The sequence below is a fragment of the Sturnus vulgaris genome, chromosome 1 (genome assembly GCF_052056855.1).
Source record: "Sturnus vulgaris isolate bStuVul1 chromosome 1, bStuVul1.hap1, whole genome shotgun sequence".
NCBI classification, from domain to species: Eukaryota; Metazoa; Chordata; class Aves; order Passeriformes; family Sturnidae; genus Sturnus; species Sturnus vulgaris.
Window position 1 is genome coordinate 137,871,644 of NC_142243.1, and position 24,238 is coordinate 137,895,881.

Below are 24,238 nucleotides of genomic sequence, written 5' to 3' on the forward strand. Positions count from 1 at the left end.
CATGGGATTTATTAATAGCTTTAATAATTTTTTTTGCTCTTTTGACTATTTTTCCACTTATGCAATCTGCTTTAGACATAGACTCAACTTCAGGAGCAGTACTGATGGTTGTACCACACTGCTGAGATGAAGGTTTAATTCAGAAGTATCTTTGGGCATTACATCACTGTAGAAAAATGCATACACTGCAACTGAGAGCAGGTTGTAAGGACACTCTGAGGTCTGCTGCTGTGAGGTCTGATGCCATCACAGAAAAAAAAAAAAGGCTGCTCAAAAAAAGGGCATAGTTTGACTAGAACAGTGGCAATTATCTCAGTACAAATCGACTAGACAGCCAGAAAGATACTGGTTCTTATGCAGATGTGCAAACGTGAGTGGCTTCACCTATCTGATTTCACCCTTCTGATTTCACATCTGAATCTTGAAGAGACACAAAAGATAGGGAAAGGGGAACTCCTCAATCAGAAGTAAGGAGTGGGGAAAAAACATAATAATTATTGCTTTTTAAATTATTACTAAGCAAAACTGAATCATCTCAGAATATGAAAAACTTACAAGAGTTAAATCTTTCTTAAAGAGAACTGGTATCCCTAGAAATCAAAATGTGGCCAGGACTAGTGATGACGTGGCCCACCAGAACTATTTATCTTCTAGATACAATGTGAAATTCTTTATAATGCAAGTAAAATAACTTGGAAACGTTTGGTGCCTGTGAGCAGAAAAGATAAATATTTTGTCAATTCTTAGTACGAGGTACACTTTTATTTTTGGTGGGATAAAGAATTTGATTTCTTTTTCTGCTGCATTTCTTGTAAACTCATGTTAGAGACCAAATAGGAGCTATGAACAAAGATTTCAAGTGATGAGTTGTCCCATGCCTGTTTACAAGTCAGGATTTCATTTTACATAGAGTTCTCTATAGCAACTTTTTAAAATTTAAATTAGAAACATGGCCAGCAATGCATGCAAAATGTTCATTCATTGTAGTAAACTACAAAAATATTGCTTTTATGCAATGAGAATGCCATTGTAGAATTTTAAAAGGCATAGAAATAAAAGACTCCGGATTGGAGTGATTTAAACAAACTCACTAGGATATAGTAGATGATTAAAATACAATCTATAATTACATTACACTGGTATCAGGTAAGGATAAAAGCCTATAAATACACTGGGGTCAGGGTAAGCATAAAAAATGAAACAGTTATTTGAATAATCTGAGATCAAGTTGCAGTAATTAAAAATGAATGTATTATTCAAATGAAGGAATTAGGTTACAACACTCCTCATATGAAAATATTATTGTGACAGACTGAAATAAGTTGGAAGTGATTTCGATTAAAAATTGGGGCAAGAAATGTAATGATTTACATTGGGGAAAAAGTCGACAATTATGTGGATGAGAGTATTTGCGGCTCCTCCTTCAAATCCCTCATCAAAACTCATACCTTTCAGCTGGCCTCCAGAATTATCCACTACCCCTAGCCTATTTCTGGATATTGCTCTTTCAGATACACAGATCAATCCATTAAAAATTAAACGTAGCTGTAGCTGAGGACTCTACATGTACTCACAAAGGAATTAATGGGATCTGCACCCACTAGCAGGCATATTGCTTAATCTACCCCACACATTGCTGTTTATCCATTTTCATTGCCATTACCCAGGTCATTTCTGTAATTTGTCTCCTGCTTTTTCTTTGTCATCTCCTGTCAGTTTGGAGGCCAAAGTCTACACATAAGACTGACACAAAACGGTGTTATTTATGTAAATAGTTGATGGCCACTTGCAGATTAAGTACTTATTATTATAAATAAAGGTTCTTGAAATCTGACCTTTCCATGGCAAACTCCTTGGGGCAGGAACCTGTCTGGACGTGCCTTGAATATATAAACCAAGGTAATTTAATTATTAATAATAATTAATAATGGAAGAATACAGAAAGAGACTTGGGTTTTTTTTAAGGTAATAGCTTTCATATTCTTTATATTAATTAGCTTTTACAAATGTGCTTTGAGAGCCCTCTCGGAGCAGCTTTTTGCCATTGCCTGTAGCAGGACAGTTGAGAGCTGGTCTGCAGGTGCACGTATGTCCATCAGTGGACCCATCTGAAATTCTCCCAGACAGGTGAGAGATTGCACTTCAGAAGTCAGAGCAAGATCAGGAGTAGATTTCTTCATTTTTGCCCAGTGAATGCTCCCTGAAATTCTCTTCAAACCTTTCTAGCATCTGCAAAAGTCTATTGAGAAGATAATTTAGCTCACTTAAAATATGCCCAGCTATGCCCTTTTAAATCCTCAGTTGATCTTTTTATTATCATATAATATATTTAAGCCTCTCATTCTTACCTGTTAAATCCTTCATACTTTTCTAGTCTCTTTTGTCTTCCCCTCAAAATGCTGTGTTTGCTTTCCTCAAGAAGTGGTTGTTTGTTCATTTTATATCTTTTTCTTATGCAAAGACTTAGGCACTTTTCAATAGGTTGTGCATGCTACAACTTCTTTCTGGTGCTGTCAATTATTTTCTTTAAATTCCCACTCAAATATATTATCTTTATTGTCTTTTACGTAACTTCCATTTCCAGAAAACTAGATCTATCTATTAGATATAGGTTAGATATCTGAGTAATATTTAAAAGGTATGCAATTATACGTAGGGGACTTCAGATCAAGAAACTGAATAGTCTTGAATGACCTGTCAGAAAAAAACAGCCAGATGAAGCTTAAAAAAAAAAAAAAAGTTACAGCTATTTCCATTTCTCCAGCATTATCCACTCTTCACCTGTCTGTGCAGTTAATTCAGCTAATAGTACCAAGAACAGGTAAATGAGCAGTGAGAGAAAATGTTAATTCAGATTCAGAGAGATGACTTGTGTAGAACTATCTTGACCTGATAACTGAAGGATGCAAGGCACATTATCTCAGACACAGTTTGCATGTCTCTGGTAGTACCATTAACGTGCTCAGTCCAGCTGCAGTGTACCTGTACAATGAAGTCTCCAACTTTAAAAATAACTGTCTGTTTAGGGGACTATCATCCCAGCAGGCTGATCACAGCAAAGGCTTGAGAGAATTCTTGTAATGGCCAGAAAGTTAGATAGTTACACGTGTATATATGTGCTGCAGTGTATATGTTACCTGATTGGCCTACAGATTGACAATAATAAGTTACTTTATTGGTTATTTAACTTTGCAGTTATTTTATCAGCTTGTATTTAATGAAAACGGAGAATGTGGGGTGGAGCACAGGGCTGCAAGTAGATGGGAAAGAAAATGAGAAAAGAGAATTAAACAGGAAGAAGTTACCAACTGAGAACCCCCTAGCTAAAAAGACTTAAATACAGAATAAGAAGCTGCACTGCAAAGCATTTTATATTGTTATGTCAAGCAGTATTTCCATGGACAAGGGAAATGGGTCTAAACTGTCTCTCCTACACACGGGCAATATTTTCCATTATGAAGATAGACACTAAATCCTGTTTCCACTTCCAGGGCATAGAGAGCATTGATTTTTCCGGTGTCTTAATAAAGAAGTATGAGGACATATTTTTTGAGATAGGATAGTATAGGATCATCTGCTCAGAACCAAGAAGAAACACATTAAGGGAGAGAGTAATGGAGCATTTTAGTGATTCTGAGTTGTAGATGCAGATGGCTGTTCATGTGAGTGCTAACTTTTAGCAAAACAAAAAGATATGAGACAGTGAAACATCTCCAGCAGGTTGTGGATATTGTGAGGTTCACTGCTTGTAAACTGGCTAGCGTTCAAGAGACTGTGCTTGGGTCTCAGTCATAGATAGGTTAGGCAATGATGAACTACATTTTTCCATGGTGCCAGATTGCATTCTGTTCCCATACCCCAGAGAGATTCCAAGTTGTTCATTACACTTTGTCCTGGTTAAAGAGGAAGAGAGGTAGTAGATAACATTTAGTGTCCAATAGGACTGGCCAGAGAAGTGCAGCGATGGGTTCATGGGGGGAGTGGGGAGGGGGTGGCCATGAGAACAGCCTTATCAGCGGGGTAGATTTCCAAGCAGACGGGGAGGCTTGATAGGTAATTGCTGCCAGTTCTCTCATTCTGCTTCGTAAAAAATTCTATTCCCGGGAGCATCCCAAACATTTAATAGAACTTTTCTTTAATCTCTGTGACCCCTTTACTTAGAGTAGCCTCATACCATTCCTCTTAAGATTTTGTGCAGTTCTAAGGGGCCAGCCAGGACACAGGGGTTCATGCCAGCACTACGGGGCTAGCAGAATTTCACCTCCGTGTGTAATCCCTTCTCCTCCAAAAGCCAGATAGTTCTTCAGGGATCACTGCATGCTTGACATCAAATTTCTTCATTACTCTCATGAGACAGAGATAAGTGTTCAAAGGTTTCCACAAACTTTTAACATCAGGATTCCCACGTGTTTCCATGGGAGTCAAGCACCCTGGAATGCTGTTTTTGCTCAGCAACAGAAATATTATGAAGTGGATGATGTTGGATAGTTTCCAGCCCTGGCTGCATCCTCTCACTCTCCAGTTTTGCAGGGGAATGATTTAGGTATAAATAAGCACCTGTGTGGTTGTAGGTAAGCACAGGTCATTTCCATTAACATCTTATAGGCAGGGGCAGAGAGATCACCCGGTGCTGCCTTTGCCACCTGGCCGCAGATGTGGGGTGCCAGGCCAGGGGACGGGGTGACACCATCCAGTACTGCTGTGTCACAGCTTCGGAATGCTCCAAACCTGACCCTCCCGAGGGCTTCAGCATCCACCACAGCCTGCCCAGCTCCGGAGGTGGCCACAGCCGCCTCCGTGCGGATGTGCCATCACGGCCTGGGTTCCTTGTCCCCAAAGTTTTGGTGGCAGTGGAGGGGCACAGGGAGCCCAGCCGCGGGGTGGGGGCGCAGGGCAGCGCCCCACCGGGGCTGTATCCGGAGCAGGGAGGGATGCGGCCCGGGAGAAGGGATGGAGACTCTAAACAGCTCCTTAAGTGAGCAGACAGCATTGTAAGCGATATTGTTCGCTTTGCGCGTCAATCCGGCAGTTTATTCAAAAACGTCACCCGCGGTACCGCCGGTGCGCCCCCCCCGCACCCGTGAGGGGACACATCTCCGCCACGGGAGCGACAGCCCCGCTCTCTGTCGTGGCAGGAGAAGCCGGTGCGGGTGTCGGGAGCGCGGGGTTCCATCAGGCTCGCGGTGTTATCGGCGTGCGGGGCCATGGGCAGCCTTGTGGAAAATTAAATAAATTAAATAAATTTAATAAATAACGGCGGTGCTCCCGCGCGGCGCCACAGCGACACCTGCGGGCCGCGGCGGGGAGCTCAGGGAAGGCGGCTGGGTACTGCCGGCAGGAGCTCGCCGGCAAATTGACAAACTTTGTCTCTTTGCGTGCTAACCAAAAGAAAATTTTAACTCCAGCTTAGTGTTTTCCAATATTTTCTATTTTTTTGCCCTACCATTCAAAAAAAAAAAAAAAAGTGTTACACAAGTCTTCTTAAAACTCTTAACCTTTGTCTCTAACTTTTAAGCTTAGCTCAGCATTTTCATGCTAAGAATCTCAGCTGACCAAGTTACTTAATGTTTGTAATTCTTCACTGTGAGACTAGTGAAGCATTCGCACATGTTGCCCACGTTGTGGATGTCTCATCCCTGGAAACACTCAAGGCCAGGCTGATGGGACTCTGAGCATTCTGGTCTATGGAAGGGGCATTGGAACTAGATGATCTTTAAAGTCCCTTTAAAGTCCCAACCCAAGCCATTCTATGATTAAATTATTTATATGATGAGTTTGAACTGCAGAGGTCTGAAAGGTGGTTTTCACCACTATGTTTTAGTGTTCAGCAAAAATTTTTCTTTAAAACATTAAAAAAAGAAATTTCATATACACACTGTTTTTCACTTTTCCCTCTGTTTCACCCCATTTGGGTTCCATCCCAGTACTGTGGTACGAAGTCCTGGTTCAGCCAGAATATTCACGAGTACATGCATTTGAATACATATAAAATTACCTTCGTTTACAAGCATAATTGCCTTGAGTGGAATGTATCTCAACAATGAAGTCCATAGGTCCCAATCAAACCCAAAGGTGGTTTGATTTCTTTTTGCAGTTCTGGGGAGTAGGGTGATGAGGGCAACACTAGTGGTAACACAGGGTCAGACAGAGGCACTACAAGATAGGCAAAGATTATCAGTGAGGGAAATGAGGCTGCTTCTGTGAGCATGGATGACAGGACTGTCCTTTAATTTCTTGTATTTCATTGCAATTAGCAGGAAAAACCTTCCTCTTTTGCTTTTAGATGCCCAACTTCCTCCCAGTGATGACATGTTTTTCTTACACATAAAAAGCCTCACTTCATCTAAATAGATCGTTCTTGTCTGAATCTGGAAATTCAATGAGAAATCAAGTTGCATTTAAAGCATCTGTGCATTTTGCACAGTTATTTCTGAAGAGGTAAGGTGATCGTCGATCTCTGGTCCCAGCCTTGCATTCAGACCAGTGGGTGGCTGAGAGTGCAGATTGCAGAAATATTTGGTCAAGTGCATTGCACTAAATCATAGTGCGATTCTCTGTTAAATTCAATTTTTCATGCAGACGCATCTCGAGGGGCTGCCGTTCTCTGCATGATATCAGTTGTTTTCTCCCCCTCATACTTGAATATTTTAGACATTTAACAAAATGATTCTTCCCTTGGGATGTATTGGCTTTAGAGCATCTATATTTGTTAATTTTGAACTTTGTCTAAACACTACCTCCTTTCTCAAGACTAAGGCTGTCAGTAGTTAGAAAATAAAAGCATGTAAATTCACTTAATTTTCAGACATCCTCTCAACAAGATAGGCAAAATGCTCTTAAGGGTGACCTATAGAAGTCCAGGGAGCCTGCAGAATGCCTCAGACCCTGGCAGACTCCCCCTAGGGAGCCAGTATGCTTTAACTGGCTTCCCATTGAAGGAGCCGTAAGAACTGAATGCATAAGAAAGAAAGGTAATGAAAACTGACAAGTTGAAAAGAAATTGAGAGTTTAATCTGTAAAGTTGTGCTTGAGGGGGCTTCCATCATGATATTCCTATGGAGTGGCAAAAAGAGAAAAAAATTAGGAAACTGCAGAGTATGATGAATTTACATAATTTTTTCTTGCACCAGGCGGTATTTATTAATTTCTTTTCTGCCACTTTACTGCACCTCTTTGCCTCTCAAAAAGAGAAAATGAAGTATACAAAACCTGGCAATCATAATGAATGTGTGAAATGCTCACAGATTATTTATAAGCATGCAAGTTATGTAGTTGTTGGAGATTCTCTCCCTTCTGCTCCTGCTTGGTGATGAAGAATGGTATTTTAATAGGCAGATGGTAAAGACAATTACAGTTTGGGGCTCAGCTGGGAGTTACATCAGTTTATTGCAAATTATTAGTTGATAAATGCTTTTGTTTACAAGCAAAGTCTTAAGCAGCTTTGTAATCAGTTTATCAGCTGCAAACTGAATTTTGACAGCTTGCCTTTGGGTATACAGTCACTTTTTTCCTGGCCATTTAAAAATCATGCTGACCAAGCAGGCACAATAGTAGCTCCTATGCACCTGTATGATGCTCAGTAAACTGGCATTTTTTATTAAGCCTGTTTTGGAAGAAGTCATCAAGTGAAGAATCCTCCTCAGTTGTTAATTTGTGCTTGTGTGTACAGCCAGAATCCTAATAATTTGCTCATTCATATATATATATATTTTAAGTTCCATTGTGACCAGGAGTAGTTGAGTCTTTTCTTTCTGCTGTTAAAAGTCTCTTACTAGATGAACTAACAGGGAGGCTGGTGGTGGCTTACAATACTTGTTTACCTTGGACACTATGTATAGCTTGGAAGGTGGAAATGCTTTTGATCACAGAGTTTTCAGTCAATTTACTTCTAGCTTCTACTTTAAAAGGCAGAACTATAATACTTGTGATTTAACTCCTTTTGAGGAAATCTGGGGTATTGGTATGGGGCTTTGTGTGTGGGTGGTGGTAGGTTTTGTTAATGAAGTACTTTTTAAATTGAGAAGACTGGGTTAGATGCTTATTATGGCTTCTATGGTGTTTACATTTTACAACATACTAAACATGTAAATCTACTTTTATTTAGTTGCTTGTTTAGTTAGAGAGACACTGATTTGTCACAGACTCTTGTTTCCACTGCAGCCAGTGTAAAACATTCTAATGGCTTAAGTGGGAGCAAGACTTTTTGGAATCAGGACGTGCCACTTTTCTTCCATGATTGTTACAGCTGAGGTGAACTAGTTCCTGAACTTCAACCTGTGAGCTGAACGTTAACATGAGTAAAGGTTCAAGATAACTCACGATAATAGCAACTGTTTTCCCTGGGTTACAGTGCACATAACTAAATGCTCCAGCTTCTGTTCATTATAAAAGCTGGCTTTTGTTTTTCACAAAACCATAAGCCTCTTCTGGAGCATATCTCCTATATTGAATAAGTAGGCAGGTCTTATAACCAATGTTTCTTACTTTGATTTTACCATTCTAAAACTTCCCTATTTCTCCTTATATTTATTGTGTTGCTTTCCTTTACAAATACATCCTCTCGCTACAGCTCCTTCTATATAATCCTTCCTCCCGCTCAGGTGCCTTTGCCATTCACTCTGCATTTGCCCAGGGGCAAGAAATGAGCCCTACAGTAGCAGGTGCAAGACAGTAGAAAATCCATTGATAAGATGCAGTGTACTCTGCTTTTCCTGTAAGAAAGAGGTGCCATTAAAGCATATCTATTGTCTCATTTAATCACCTCCTTTTTTCATACACTCCAGCCTCACAAAATCACTCTGAAAAGACAATCCACAGGCATGATTGTGTTTGTAAGGCTACAAAAAGGTCACCTTACAGCTGTGCTGTTATAGAGGCAGGGATTGTAGGAATGTGTGTATCCAAAGCCCTGCTTCAGAGTAGTTGGTTTCAGTGGTGCATTTTCTCTTTCTCTGAAACCTGGTGCATCCACAAAAGCTGGGGGGAGTAGTGGGCGTCACCTGGGAATGTCTCCTGGGAAGCTCTACGGAGAATGTCCATTCAGCGGTCCTCTAAAAAGTAAAAAGGGGAGATGAGTGTGCTCTGAAAGTAAGTTCTAGCTCCTTTGCAGTGGTGGTGGGAGTGCGTAATGGGCAATGTCAGCAAGGTTTTATCAGGTTTTTTTTAAGCTGTTTACAGTTTTCTTTCTGAAGGCTTAGTAAATTCTAAAAGAACTCTCAAGTGACACCTAATTCAAATGTAAAAAAGGTGTAGCACTCAATTCAAGACAGAATAATTTACAAAGAAAAGAGGAGGGCAAAAAAGGGAAGAAATCGCTCAACTTGGGAAAGAACTCCTTCAACTTCCTTGTTTGAGTTTATGCTGAATTAAGGAAATAGAACAGGTTTAGCATTTGTGGCAGGCTTTAATTTCAACCTCTGAGTAGCAGACTTAACTTCTTGTGATGTGGGAGGATATTACAGTTTTTCAGCTTCATTTCGTAAGTATTGCCGTTTGTGCCAAACATTTAATAGTTTTACGCTGTGGACTGTCGTCCACCAGGAGCTGATATCACCTAAGACTTTTTAGAGCCATCTAATAGAAAGATATGTATTCATTCTGATTAGCCCAGGATTTGAACGAGGGTCCCAGAAGAGATATATAAGCCTCTTAAATGCATAGAACTTCTAAGGATATGGGTTTAACTGTCTCCCCCTGTGGTAAATAAGCTGTGACAGCTCTATCAGGGGGGAAAACGGCAAATAAAATTACCACATTATTTTCCTGTGAATATTTTCGGAGCACTAATCTATTTTGCCTCTTTACCTATTAGAACTCTGTTGAGTGTTTCGTGCAGACATCTAATTGGAGGAAACAAAAATCCTCAAACTAACAAAATGCAGGCATACAACAGTGTTAAAAACAAGAGGTCTAAATCTGTTCCTTGCGCTCCTTACTCTTCAGAAGCACTGTGCTTTATTTGGGGCTCAGCTGAGGAAGGTTTTTGCAGTGTGAATTTGAGAGTTGCTGCCATAAGAGGTGATGTTAGTGATAGTTGTACTGCATCAAGGCAAAGACCGACCCCTGACAATCACACCGAGATGCCAGGTTTAGGAAGTTCTCTCCCCTAGGACTGGCAAATTCCTTTCATATTTTTCTTTTCCTCTTTATCAGCTATATAATGCCTGACAGTTTTAACCATAAAATCATCTATTCAGATGAATATACTGTCAGCTGTCAGCATATGACTAAGCTGAAGTCAGACCCAAAGCTCAGGCTGACTCATATGAAGGAGCAAGAGCTATATTCCTAAGGAGTATTTTCTTCCCTGTTTCTGGTCAGAGAGCTTATACCTCTAAATACAGGAGTTTAATTTGGCTAGAGCCATTAAGCTGAGTATTTTTCTGTTGTATTGCTTCTGGAAAATATCACTGCAGTTTCTTCATTTTGTCTTTTGTTCAGTGAGCTAAAAATTAAGAAGGCTCCATATTCTATGCTGAACACAAAGGTAATAGTAAAAGTGGCAACAGAACTGGTTTGTCCCCTATATTGGTCTAATTTTATACAGGATAGTAGATTTTTCTGGTTTTTGCAGGCTTATAATATTCAGTGGGTAGTTAAAATTAAAGGTCAAATATCTTTTGGCAATCTCCTTTGATCAGTAAACAAGGAAAAATTATAGAAAAAGCTAGGAAATCATCTCATTAATGTAGCACTAAAGCTGTTTTTTGTGAGTTTGAGTAATCTGAATTTGCAGGGGTGATTTTAGAGACACTTCACAGAGAAACGGCTGGAACCCCAACATTAAAGTGCATTAATAGTTAAAATGCTGTGCAAAGTACATATTTTGTGTACGCATGTGAAAAACGCTAAGAATTATTTAGCGACTGGAAAGACTGTTCACAAAATGCCTTTGATTTATTGCTGTATATACCACAGATCCGTATCACATATTCCTACATTATTTTATTCAAAAACTTGTATGAACCATGAGTTGGCATGTTGTAGAATACTGAAAAGGCATTAATCAACCCAAATAAACAAGTACATAGATCTATCTAACAACTATGAAGTAGTTAATAAATTTTTAGCAATTTTATTACAGAAAAGAGGTCTAAAAGAGTAGTGCTTAATTATCTGGACTCCTCTGTGCTGGGCTGTCTTTTGATTGTATTAATGAAGCAGCTGGCCCATTGTTTCTCTTTAATTCCTCTATTGTTTTAAGAATATGTCACAGCTCTTTATTCTTTTATCAGGTGCTGTGCAGGAGGATTCACACAATAACTCATATTCCTACTGTATTTGCCAATGCACAAAGAAACCTCCAAAGCATTTTTCAAAGAAGGGGCACACATAATTTATAAGTTCTGTTCCTTGTACCACTCTACTGTCAAAAATTTCAACAGTATTGGATTTGAATGAATTATAATTTTTTTATTAAACAATGTGTCCACATATAGATATATGTACTTTGTTCATGTCAAAAATTTAGAGATCTGCCCAGTAACTTGTGCTGTACAGAAATGGCATTCAATATGCTGAGTCGTCACAACCACATGGGTGAGAAGTAGAAGGAACCCAAATACGAAGATCCAATCCTATTGTGTTGTGCACATTTTCCATGAATGCTTAACCTGTGGAACAAAGGAGGGAAGAAAATAAATTAACTCCAACCCACATTACCATTACTAAAAAGCACAATTTTTTGCAGGTTGGAATATTATATTGGGAGAGGAAGGTTTAATTCAGTTGATGGTGCCTGGAAGTTGCTAAGAGCAACAGTCTGTTGTTTAAATAAATTCTGATAGTCTTTTGACCCTTCTTGCAAAAAGATGTGTGTACAGGAAATGGGCTATTATGTTGTTGCAGCAACGCAATCAAGTCCAGTAGGCTCAAATTTTACTACACAAAAGTAATACTTTGGAATTAACTGGCACTGAAAGCTGCTTTTAATAGAAATTGCTATTGATTTCCTGAACTTCTGTGAAAGGTGTGTGGCATTTCTGGGTCAAAAAAACAAGACAGATAGCTTAGCAAGGAAAATCAACTGATACTAAAGACTGGGAAACTGGAATTTGCTTTTGAATATATTTATATGTCATTATGCTTCTCAATCCATGAAACACCTGTACTCAGTGGAAATGCTGGTTTGAGCTACTTGCTCTCTTAAGGTACTTTTCCTAAAAGCAGCAATATGAATCAAGAGGCTTAATGGTTTCATCCATTTTGAAGCTCTTTTTCCCAGTGGAGTTAGGTGAGTCTGACCTTATATATAATCTCTTTTCCAACTGTATCCTCCGATTCCAAATTATCATTCTTTAAGACGTGCAAAACATAAGTGGGGGAATAAAAGCCAAAAAAAGCAGCAGCCCACCATCACAAGGCTCACTGTGTAGGATTCTGAAAGTGCTATAGGGTTCTAGGGTTCTAGGATCAAAATGAGAGAAGAACCATTTAGTTAAATTTTCAGAGCAAATTCTTTTTTTCAAATAGGATAACAGAGGTCCCTTTGTTTAAAAAAATCAAACGTGGAAGAAAAAAAAGGAAGGGCTGTTTAAAAAAAAAGTTTTCCTTTTCTATTTTAGGTGTCTGTCCTACATAAAATGAAGTTTTGAGTTAGCATACATATCTATCACCATATTACTCCTTATTCTGAATACAGAAGATAGTGTATTACTACATCTAAATATGATTTAATTGGTTCAATTTACTCTATATTTTTTATACTAAGTGTGATTCCATATCTTGATGAGTCCAGATGTAGTTACGCTTCTGGTTTACAGCATCACATTGCTTGCGTTTTATTATTTTTACAAAGCAAATGTCTATCAATCATAGAGATAAATTAGAAAAAATTGTGCAAACATGACACATCACTAAGATTTTTTCAGCATGCTGTGTAATTATTAACCTGATTTTTTGCCATTGAGGGAAGCCGTGAATTACAGATAGCATGGATGAAGTTAAATGCTTTTATATTAGATACATTTTCCTATACAGTTTTCTATAGGTATGGCCATACAATATAATTGAAGCTTTGTCAGCCCTGTAGCCTAGCAACAGATAATACTGTTAGGTTACTGAATTGCTCCTGGTTGACAAGTAGGGAGTATTTTTGTGTTTATCATGTTTGCTAATGATGGGATCCTTTCCAAAAGGCTTGTCTTAATCTTAATTAGAGTTTATCAGCAGAGGTCTGCATGACATTGTGCAGACACTGATTTCATAAATAATAAAAAGTGCAAGTGAAAAATTTGGCAGGAGAAGAAGATATTTAAGACCACTGATTCTTGTAAGAGCACCATGAATTTCCAAAATGTAATCAAGTTTGAACTGTGACTCTATTCTTTATTATCGAAACTTGCAGTGCACTCCACTGCAGTTTTGACAGCAATTATGAGTATGATTTATAAGCTTCCTGTTAGGAACCAGATCTGTTTGCACAAGAATCTTGATCATAAACATTACAAAGAACAGTAAGTCCACAGTTTTTCAGGGACATCAGGATCTTACTCTTTCATTTTTCATTAGAAAGTTTTTTGTTTGGTTTGAGTTTTTTGTTTTTATTTAAGGGTGTTGGTGGGTTTTTTTTTCAATCAGCAGAAATATTTGCAGTGAAAGATTCAGACAGAGAAGAGAATCCTGAAATTACCTTCCTATTTGGTGGACGTTCTGAAGGTGTCAGATAACTGCTTTAGTGCCTGATATCTTTTGGTAAAGAACTCATGCCAATGCAGCTGAAGTGTAATTTTTTGCTCTAGTTTGCACAACATGATATTCTTTAGCTTTCCTGTCTTTTGATGATTAAACCAATGAGCACTTTTAATTCCTTGAATTCCGAACAAGAAAAAGAGTTCAAAAAAATACAGTGTTTACAGACATTTTTATTCTTTTCTTCTGCTTGAGCATGTGTGTGTTATATATCACATAAATTTGTTTGATTTAACCACAGATATAAAACAGTACATTACATGATCAAGAAGCCTATTTTCAATTTCACGGAATCATAATAACCCTTTTTGAGGAAACAGATTTCCAATGTTACAAAGCCTTCTGCTGATCTAAAACCTTCCTTTCTGCAGTGGCACAAGAGTAAAGACTTTTATTACTACTTTATCACGTAAAACCCATAAGACCGCTTTCAGTGTAAGTAGTTGTGGTGGTGAGGAAATAAAGTCAGAGGATGCACGAAACTTCCCGTGCATCCTCTGCACGAGGCACACACGCTTTTCCTTGCTATTGTCTCTGATGGGCAATATGATTTGTCCAGAGATAACAACACCAGGTGGGAATTGCCCTAAGATAAGAGCACCGGGTGGGAATTGCAGGAGGATCTGTCTCGACTGCTCGCATAATGAATGCATTCCAGAGGTGGGGGAGCTGCGATGGTTACGATTGACTTTAATATACATCAGCCTGAAAAAGGGTATAAAATGCGGCTGGAGACTGGGCCACCCGGGCAAACTGGTCTCCCAAGGTTGCAGGCAGTTCCATATGGCCTCCTTCCCCCGTCCCTGGCAAGAACGCCGGCAGGGTACGTCCAGCCCGAAGATAGGGAGCTCTCCGTTTAGAATGGGTGAGTAAAAGCGATAAGATCCAGCCACATAAGGATAAAATATAGATAAAAACCTATAGTAGCAAAAGGGATGCTTTTTTGCTTTGCATTCTGTAAGGCCAAAGACTGTAAACCTGAATGTTTCTAGCTAAACCTGTTTATAGTATAATCCTTTAGACTTGCTTGTATTATATACTGCATTGACAATATTTAGATATACTGTGTGAGCAATAAATATAATCATTGTCATCCACATAATCAGTGTCATACTTCTTGTGCCTGACTAAGAATCTTCTCTCTGCAGAGAATGGCAGAATGGGTGGCCAATGCATTCATTATGGACAAGAAGAGACCCAAAATCACCAGTCTACCATTGTTTTCTGACCAAATTATATAACCATGACTATTTCAGAGGCACTGTCAGTCACTCATCCGTGTTAAAACATCTGTTCATCCTCTACCTCTGATGCCTGTGTCATCTTAGGACTGAGAAACCTGGCCTGGTAAAGCTTTGTAGGGCAATTTCACTCCTCTAAGCTATGTCTGACAAGAGGAACAGTTGATTAAAAAAAAATCTAACCAGTTTAATCAGAACCTCATCTCATATAAATAATAGTCCTTCACATTTCTTTATGAAATCTTTATGTCTTTGCAAATATTTCATACAAACATCTTCCTATCTCCTTCTAATCTCCCCTGGTACTTGGCTGTGGCTTCCGTATTATCCCTTTGAAAACCTGTCGTTAACACTGCTCTGTGCTTAATGAGAAGCTGTTGTGCTCACGAGAGACTGCTGTATATATGTCAGTTGTGTCTTAGCCTGTAGAAATGTTTGTGGGAAGAAATTTTTTCCTGATTTTTAGCTGCCACCTGTAAGGAAGCCCTTATCCCTGCCAGAGTTGTCTAGACAGCATAGTAATTCATATGATAGTCACGATTGGAACTTCCTATTAAATTTGGAAGCCTCTGTCGGGTTCTCTGCACTTGAGAGTACTTTTTTTGTCACTCTTGACTGACTTGTGCTCTTAGCTTGACTGTGCGGTAGAAGGCTCAAGAAGACTTCTCTTCCAGTCTTCCCACTATGCATTAAGGTCGGCACGTTTGTACTCACTGCGTTTAGGGGAAGAAAGTCGTTTGCGTCTTTCCAAACAGAAGTCCTTGCCTTGCTCTGTGCAGGCAAGCATAGAAGGGGACAAGTGGGAACTTCACCATGTCCTGCCCCAATGAGTGACTGCTGCTGCAAAGGTGCTGAGCTGCATTTCCAGTAGCTGGAAGAATGCATCCTTTGGGAGTTCGTCTGGGGATTTAACTTAATACAATATCGTATTCTGATGAAATCGTGGATGTGTATGTCATGATTACTTAAATGCCTCATTTTCTATAGACTGGGATGAGAGAAAACAAAATAGCAATTTCCTTCTTGGATCTGAATCCTGCTGAGCTGAAGGTTTGCATTCATATGCAGGAATGGATTTAACTTCCCTAGTTCTGATTTTCTTTATTAAGCCAAACTAGAAACTGTTGTGCTTCCAAAGCTGTCACACACCCCACCAGGCTGTGCCTGCCGTAGGTGTGACAGTTTGCAGGAGCTGGGTGGAGCAGGCAGCCGGGGTCACTGCTCCCTTCAGCTGTCCGAGTTTAATCTGCTGCTGGACATGAGTCAACGCCCTGAGGAGCTGCAACACCAGGAGCCTGACTCAGCCTTTTAGCTGATCCAGACTGATTGCAGCTGGAGACCCAGTAATCACTGTTTTTTCTCCCCCAAGGGTACACACAGCATGTCAAGATGTTTGCTGGGATAGAGAAAGTCTCTGTTGGTTATTCTGCAGTGACTCATTTTTATTAAGAGATCTAGTGAATAATAAAGTCTAGAAACAATTCTTATTCTGCATTAAAATATACTAAAATATGTAGGTATATATTCTGTATATAAATAAGATAGAATTGCATGTTAATAATAGAAATTAACTGTGTGATGTTTGCAGCAAAAGTACCCAATTTCAGGTTCTCAAATTGCAGTGTGTGTTCTATGTATTTTCATGTACAAGACTAGTTAAGTACACTTTAGGAATTTAGCCTGTTTCTCTCTGGAAGGAGTTTTATCCCAGTTTAACTCTGAAGGCTTCTGTATATTTACTAGTCATAGCAGGCAATATATTAGATCGTGCTCTTCAAATTTTTGATTTCCTTCTCAGGCATTAGGATTCTGCATCTGTAGAAATTTTTGGTACTGTCTTCACTTTTCATCTTCTTATTCTCTAGAGGAAATTACTCAGATTTGCACCATGTAATGTTGTAATATCAGAGACTAGTAAACCTTGATATACTTTGGTCCCCTCTCAGTAAATTGTTTGTAAACTTTGTAGCATCTTCAGCTGCTGTATTACCGAAGGGTGAATACAAAGACACTTTTCTGCTTTGAAACTTCTACACCACTTTGAGGTCTGGAAGCTTAGCGTATTTTGCCACTGAAATACTCTGTCACTGATGCTGTTTTGTTTGCTCATCTTTGAAAGCTAATAGACTGGTTTAATTAATTGTCCAAGATTTCTCTAAAACAATGTCCTAATTCTTCCATTTAGCTGTGGCATATCATACACTGTTGTTATCTCCTCTACCAGATTTTTGCAACAAGTTGTTTTAAAACTATAATCTCGTTGAAGGGAAAAAAATGAAGTGCAGTTGAAAAGGCAGTTATGCCGAAAGATAAACACAGCAATATTACTTATCAAAACGAGTACAGTTTTTGCTTGCCTAATGAATGCGACGTATAGCTTTCTCTATATATACAAAACCTGAGGAAAAAAAAAAAGCTTTATAACATATAAAGTATGCAACATTATTTCAGGCATAACTGTATTGGATATGTATCTAGGCCTGAGAGTGTAGATAACACAATATAAGTGCTTTGCCTGTCTAAACATGTTAAATAAATGAGCATTCACTATCGCATTCAAATACATTAGTAGATGTACTCGCATAGTTAATTTTCTTTTTAATGCACTACACGTGACATTTGCAGCACAGAGCTATAGTGTATCTTACTGTTTGATGAAAGTTCTTCCACTTCCCTCCCCTTCCCCCCCCTTTTAAACAAACCTTTATTTGAATAAGCCTTTATGAAACAGATCTTTGGCATATCTTCTTTTCAGGAAGTTCAGTCAGTGTAAGCAGAGATAAAGCAGACATGTTACGAAGAATATTACATAAGGGAAGATTTTTTAGAGAAAGAGGGTGACAAACATAAGGGAGGGGAAGAACGCCCTTAAGAGGAAATCTGATTTCTTTCTTGCAGCTGTTTGGTTTTATTGAGCTGTGATTTTCTATTCAAAATAAAACAAACTTGGAGTTAAGAAAAAGTTTACTGGAACTTTGGTGAAAATAATAAAGAGGAAAGTACTGTGTAAGTTATTTTCACCTATATCTTGATTTTCTTAATACTGGCTTTTTAGGAGACAAAAATGAAAAAATAAAATTATTATTTATGCTGTAAATAGTTAGGAAAACTATCCCCAAATTGTTTTTCTTATACATGAAAATTCCTATGTTGGTAGAAGGAAGATAGGAAAAGTAAAAACTATGCCTCTTAACCTTAAATAAGCCATTGAAATAAAAAAAAAAAAAAATGTGAAGATAGCACTGATGTTTTACATTCTGGAATTCGATATTGCCAATTAAATCTTTCTGGTTTTATGTTTCCTACAGGAGGGCAGCTTTGGTGTACCACGACCAAGGCCATCTCAGAGGGTGAGGAGCTGGTTGCCTTTGTTGTGGATTTCGACTCTAGGCTGCAAGCTGCCAGTCAGATGACTCTGACAGAAGGCATGTACCCCGCCCGCCTGCTGGACTCCATACAGCTGCTCCCGCAGCAAGCTGCCATGGCATCTATTTTGCCTACAGCTATTGTGAACAGTAAGTGAGGAATTCTATTCTCTGGCGGATTTTTAAAACAGCAGTACTTTAAAGCACATGTGAAGCGCTAATGCAGCAATGGTGAATTCATGACCACAGAAAGCACACCACAGCTCAAAGCCTGCTTTTGCTCCCCCATCATCTCAGAGATAAAGAGAGCAGCAAGAGGAGTCTGTCGAGAGCCTCACCCAGAGTACCTGACCTGCCCTCGTGTGGAGGTTCTGTGATCTGTTCCCAGAGGCAATAGGATTAGAAACTGTTAAAAAAGTAGATGAGATAGATCGGCTAACTCTCACCAGCCTCTGATCAAGTAAGCTTGTTGCTTACCACTGCAGTTTCTGGTAATAATTCATGATACTCAGAAAAAGAAAAGAAACACATCCTTTCAGTGACTGTTTCAAAATGCAGTGGAAATCATGGCTTATAGCAGCCTGACTAATTGTAGCATCTCCACTCAATGTGGTTAACCAAGAATGTTTTTATATCTTCTGGTCATCAATGGGCTCTATCATGGACAAAATGCAGCATGCATTCAAATGCTGTCCTTAGAGAGGAGGGACATGAGTGTTCCTGAACTGGAAAAATTCAGCTCAAATTAAATTGTATACCTTTAACTTTTGCTTATTACTGCTGTTTGCCTTTATACAGCCTTAGTTCCTCACTCTCCTTTCTAAGTACTTTTCAAATATACTGGCCTTTTCCATGATCCTCACCAGTCATCACTTAGACTTAGATTGCACATTCTTAACTCTCAGCACTTTGCAAGCCTGTCCAGTAGACCCCATGCTGGAGCACTTAATCGAGCTTCCTATGGTTTCTAACTATTATAATTAGTTATAAGGAACTACTGAATGCAGTATTTCAGGTGCACATGCAAGCACGTGATCTGCAACTCAGACTGACAGATAATAACACTGAGTCTTTAACAGTCACAACAACTTCAAGCTCTTCACACAGGACTAGTTAAAATATCTCTGGTAATACATTTCATTCTATCTTTTCCTTTCAGTTTCTTTTTTCTTTTTAATTGCTTATTTTCTGGTAAGCAATTTTGTTAGCTACATATTTATTGTTAGCCTATTTTGAAAGATAAGCCTTCAAATGCCCATATCATCCAAGTCTTCTCTTCCAAGAGTGAGTTGGAGAAGCCTCATGCCCTTTAGCTGAGCAGATTCATTTCTACCCCACCACTGGGGCAGTTCTGAGCTGACCTGCTCACAGAATCAGCAATTGGGATTGCACAGGACCTTTCCAAAACAAGGTGTCAGAAGCACCTAAAATACCACGAAGTTACCACTATTTAGGGAGGCCTGTGTTTATAGCCAACAGCTGAAAGGGAGCTGCTGCAGGGGGTTGGTTGCCTTGCCTAAAGGGCAGTTTGTTTCAGCTGAGATCATATTCTTGTATAAATCTAAGAGGGAAACTCTGGGCTTTGGTAAAGTAGTCAGATTTCTACAACATCACAATTCTGGAAACATCTTTTTGGCTCCAGGGAGGTGCTAAAATATCAAGTCTTACTGCTCACAACTTTCTACATCAGTCCCTACTCTGCATCTGGTCATAAGGGGCTATTTTCACATTTCATTGTTGAATTGGAAAAATTCAGTTTCTTCATTAAATTCTTGAACAAGAAGTCAAGCAATAAGCTGGATGAACCTCTAGATTTGTAATGTGCCATCTCTTAAGCATTCTTTTTCTAGATATCTGAAAAAAAATTGCTTTTGTAGGTTGTTTGGGGGATTTTTGGGGGGGATTTTTATGTTTCCTAACATTTTATAGTTGGAAAAACAAAATTAGAATATCACCTTTGGCTCATTCAGCTTGAGGCTGAGTGTTTCATTATATGAAAGTATCCATTGAAATAAATTGCAGTATTTTGGTTTTAAGTAATTAAAACATTAGCTTCAAGCAACCTTAATCTATTTTGTATCACTTTAGAGTAGTAATAGTTTCAGATCCCATTCCTATATATTGTTCTCCCTGAAATTCCATTCTCTCATCATGCAAAACTCCTCAAATGCATTTCCTCTGCTTGGCATGTAATGGGAATCACATAGCCACTGTGCATAACTGCAGCTACAGACTGTCCAGGTCATCTAACCCATAGGAAATAAAGATGGCTGGAAGTCAAATTCATTAAGATAATCAGAAAGTTCAATTTTGTGATGGAATGCAGTAAAATGAATTCAAATAGGACATGTTGCCCATATCAGAATTTCTTATTAGTACTTTTGGACTTTCTTGTCTGTGAAAACCTCAACAGTTCAACTTTTTTAAACCATTTGAGACCAAAACCAAATGTTGAAATGTCACTGTTAAAGTGAGGTGGACATTTCAAATGATGCAAGCTTTATCAGTGATGTTTTAATAGTGGTGTATGTTGAATACTAACTGCTCCATTAAATGATTGTGTCTGAAATCCATGCACAATTATTCAGTGGTAAAAGGAAATATAGAAATTGGTAGTGGTATAAATATTTTTTGCAAATTCATGAGCAGAAAAATAGACAAGCATTAGCATTGCAATCAGAGAAGCAAACTAAGCAATGTAAATTTTGGCTGCATTTGTAAATATTTAGCAAATAAAAGACTCATCCATGTCAATGGGTTGGAGTCTTCAACATTGTTCACCCAAAGGAATTGAAACAGAGCAGTTGTCCTATACATATCAATATTTGAAATTAAACATAAATTGTCATGAATGATAATGAATTACGTCATCAGCTACACATGCCATGTTTTCAGAGCAGTGAGCCATTCTTCAAAACTAAGTTAATTACAGTCCCCAGCAGCTCTTTGCATTCTGAAGTCAGAGGGAGTTTTGATGTTGATCACGATGTGTTTTGATGTTGACTACAATTGCCTGATCCTGAGATCAGCTGTCAGAGTCTGGAGTTACCCATAATTTTATCCTCTCTTAGTCTCTTAGTCGAGGGGTGTCCAGACCAGATGCAGAGAATGGTCCTATGCCTAAGATAATTCCTGAAATCTATTCATGAATGGGAATAGTGTTCATTGACTTAAGCTAAGGCATAGAAGGGACTGTTCTCATGATTTAGCAATACAAACAAGTTCCAGTGTTGAACTGTGGATCCTGTCACAGTTTAATTTACTAGTGTAGATGTGCCCCAAAAGAGCAGGGATTTCTTCTTATTCTTACTGATAGGATGGAAGGTTCACCTTTCAGAAAGATCAAATAGATCTTTTGTCTTTCTGAGGTGTATACACAACAAATATTGTGTAGGTGTCCTTTGACAGGGTATTAACACACAAATATCTGTCCACTTGGTGTAAATATACCATATGTATTATTATTTTTCACATTAATAAAGTAGGTACCCTCTAATGCATGATCAAAATCCCGACTTCTGCTGCTGAAAACACTCTCTGCAACCTCTGCATGGTCTCTCCTCGGAAGGGTGCTGACACTTTGGAATAGGAGACAATGAAAAATTGCCTTATTTTTAGTAAATATCCTCTGTGCATAATGAAAAGTGGAAAACCAACAATTTACTGAAAACAAAAATACCGAGGACAAAAAATGCATAAGAAATTTCAATTTCTATAATTAATAATAGGAACCAAGGAAATAGACATGCTGCTTAGTATAATATCACATTCCATATGATAAGATCTTAAGGAAAGGTAGTCCAGTCTTGCCTCCTGGATATCAGAGCAAAAGGTTTTTACAGTAATAAATGCATGTTCTTCAGAATGATCTGCAGTTTGCACTCAAAAATTCCAAGGTCCAAAGCTGGAAAGTCTTGTGCACACAGAAAAATAATTGAAAGATGTCACCTAATGAGTAGTAATGTATTGGAAATACAGCATAGTTATTGAATTAGTATTATGTATTCCCAACAAACATTTGATTTAATTTAATTTTTAAAAATAATTATGTGCCAAAAGCTTCTAGCAGTTTTTTATGCAATTTTTTTAAAAAAATATCCTTTTGAAAGAAACAACTGTCTCCTATGTTACTCTCTCATCTGCAAGTGACATTCTAATAAACCCATTTCTTTGCTTTCAATGTTTTGTTAAATAAGTATTTTTTTAATGGGGAAGGGAATTGAATTAATCTAGCTGTGTTAATTGGTTGGCTCCAAGTGAACTGTAGCTAACCTGCACCTCTTATACTTGCTTGTAGAGGACATATTCCCTTGCAAATCCTGTGGCATTTGGTACCGAAGTGAGCGGAACCTGCAGGCTCATCTCATGTATTACTGCAGTGGGAGGCAAAGAGAGGGGCCACAGCTGTCAGAGGAGAGTGAGGACAGTGCTCAGCAGATATCCAGTGTCTGCCCCTTTCCACAGTGCACCAAAAGCTTTTCAAATGCAAGAGCTCTGGAAATGCACCTAAATTCTCACAGTGGTAAGTAGTATTTTCATGTATCATCTTCTAGATTTAGCTTTTTGAAGAATTATTCACTATAGTTATTCAGTGGATCAATGTCTCTCCAAATATATGCAAGCATTGCATGTAGATAATATGAAAATGTCAACAGTTTCTGACCTGTGTTCTACACCAAGTACCACTCCCAGGTAAACCAGTGTCATTTGCCCTATCTACTAATCCTCAGTTGAATGTCAGCTCTCTCTTAATGTGTGTATATACACATAAAGGCAGCATTTCTTTACTGGTGAAGGTATGATCAGGAATCCACACACAATCAATTACTGCAGGATTCCAGCTACCAAACTTACCCACAACCAGAAAACATATCCTTCTTTAGTAATATCTTGGTGCTCTAGAGGAGGCTTCTTAGGCAGAAGGCTTTAAGGATCATGGTCCAGAACTCTGTGCTTTTACCAGGCCACTTGGTTCATTAGAAAACTTCTTGTTTCATAGAAATATTTTTTTCCCTTCTTATAAAATGGGGGTAGTATTTTAGAATCACAAAAACAAAAGAATCATAGGTTTGTCTAGGTTGGAATAGACCTTTGAGGTCATTAAGTCCACCACTAAACCACGTCCCTAAGCACCACATCAGCATGGTGTAGATGACCAATTTTGAATCGAATTAGGGCTGGAAGCACAAGTTCAGAGTTTGCAGGACATTTTGCATTGGAGTTTTCAGTAGCAGAGAACACCTACAAATAAGAAAGACTGCAGTGTCAGTGTTTGGTGTGTTTGCTGTCTGGCTACAGAGCTGCTTCTGGAAAGAAGCAAGGGCTCTACAGGTGTTCCTGATCCTCCTGTTAAATGAACAGAGTCTAAAGGTCATTAATAGGTGCTTTAGTCACAGAAAAAAACCTTGTTTGGCTGCAGTGTAAAAAACTCCTCATGCATGCGTAGTCTACTCCGTGGATTTGGTAAAGTGAAAAATGTTCCTCTGATACTTGGGTAGCAATTGCAAATCTAAAAGGCAACATACTGAACATACTGCCTCGGAGAAGTTTGGTACTTCCCAAAAAATGACTAAAAGACTGCTGAATGAGAACTTCCTTATGTAGACAATACAGAAAACCCTTAGCTATTCATTTAGACGTCAGATCTTTTTGTGCTTCAAGATCTTATCAGGCTATTTCCGTTTTCTGTTTGTTGCCTAGCAAATATTTCACTGTTCAGTAAACCAGCAGCACCATAGGCTACAACAGCTTCAATAAGATCAGGTGAATGTAGCCCAGCGTGTCTTACAGCCTGGTAATTATAACCAGATACTCTGGGAAGATTACAGATTAATTTCTCCCCATGCTGAGGAAAAACTGAAATATTAGTCATTTTGCAAAAGATTTGCTTCAACTATTTTCATTTTTTACATACCACTGGCTTAGGTGTTGAGGTTTTTGAGC

General features: G+C 38.6%; 1 protein-coding gene across 2 annotated transcripts in view; it reads left to right on the forward strand.

Moving 5' to 3' along the window:
• Window positions 1–24,238, forward strand: part of ZFPM2 (zinc finger protein, FOG family member 2) — a 305,920-nt gene that overhangs the window by 276,595 nt on the left and 5,087 nt on the right. For both annotated transcript variants that reach the window (XM_014879306.2, XM_014879308.2), the window contains 2 exons: window positions 18,239–18,445; window positions 22,593–22,817. In XM_014879306.2, coding sequence (XP_014734792.1) covers window positions 18,239–18,445; window positions 22,593–22,817 — 432 coding nt within the window. The remainder of the gene's footprint in view (window positions 1–18,238; window positions 18,446–22,592; window positions 22,818–24,238) is intronic.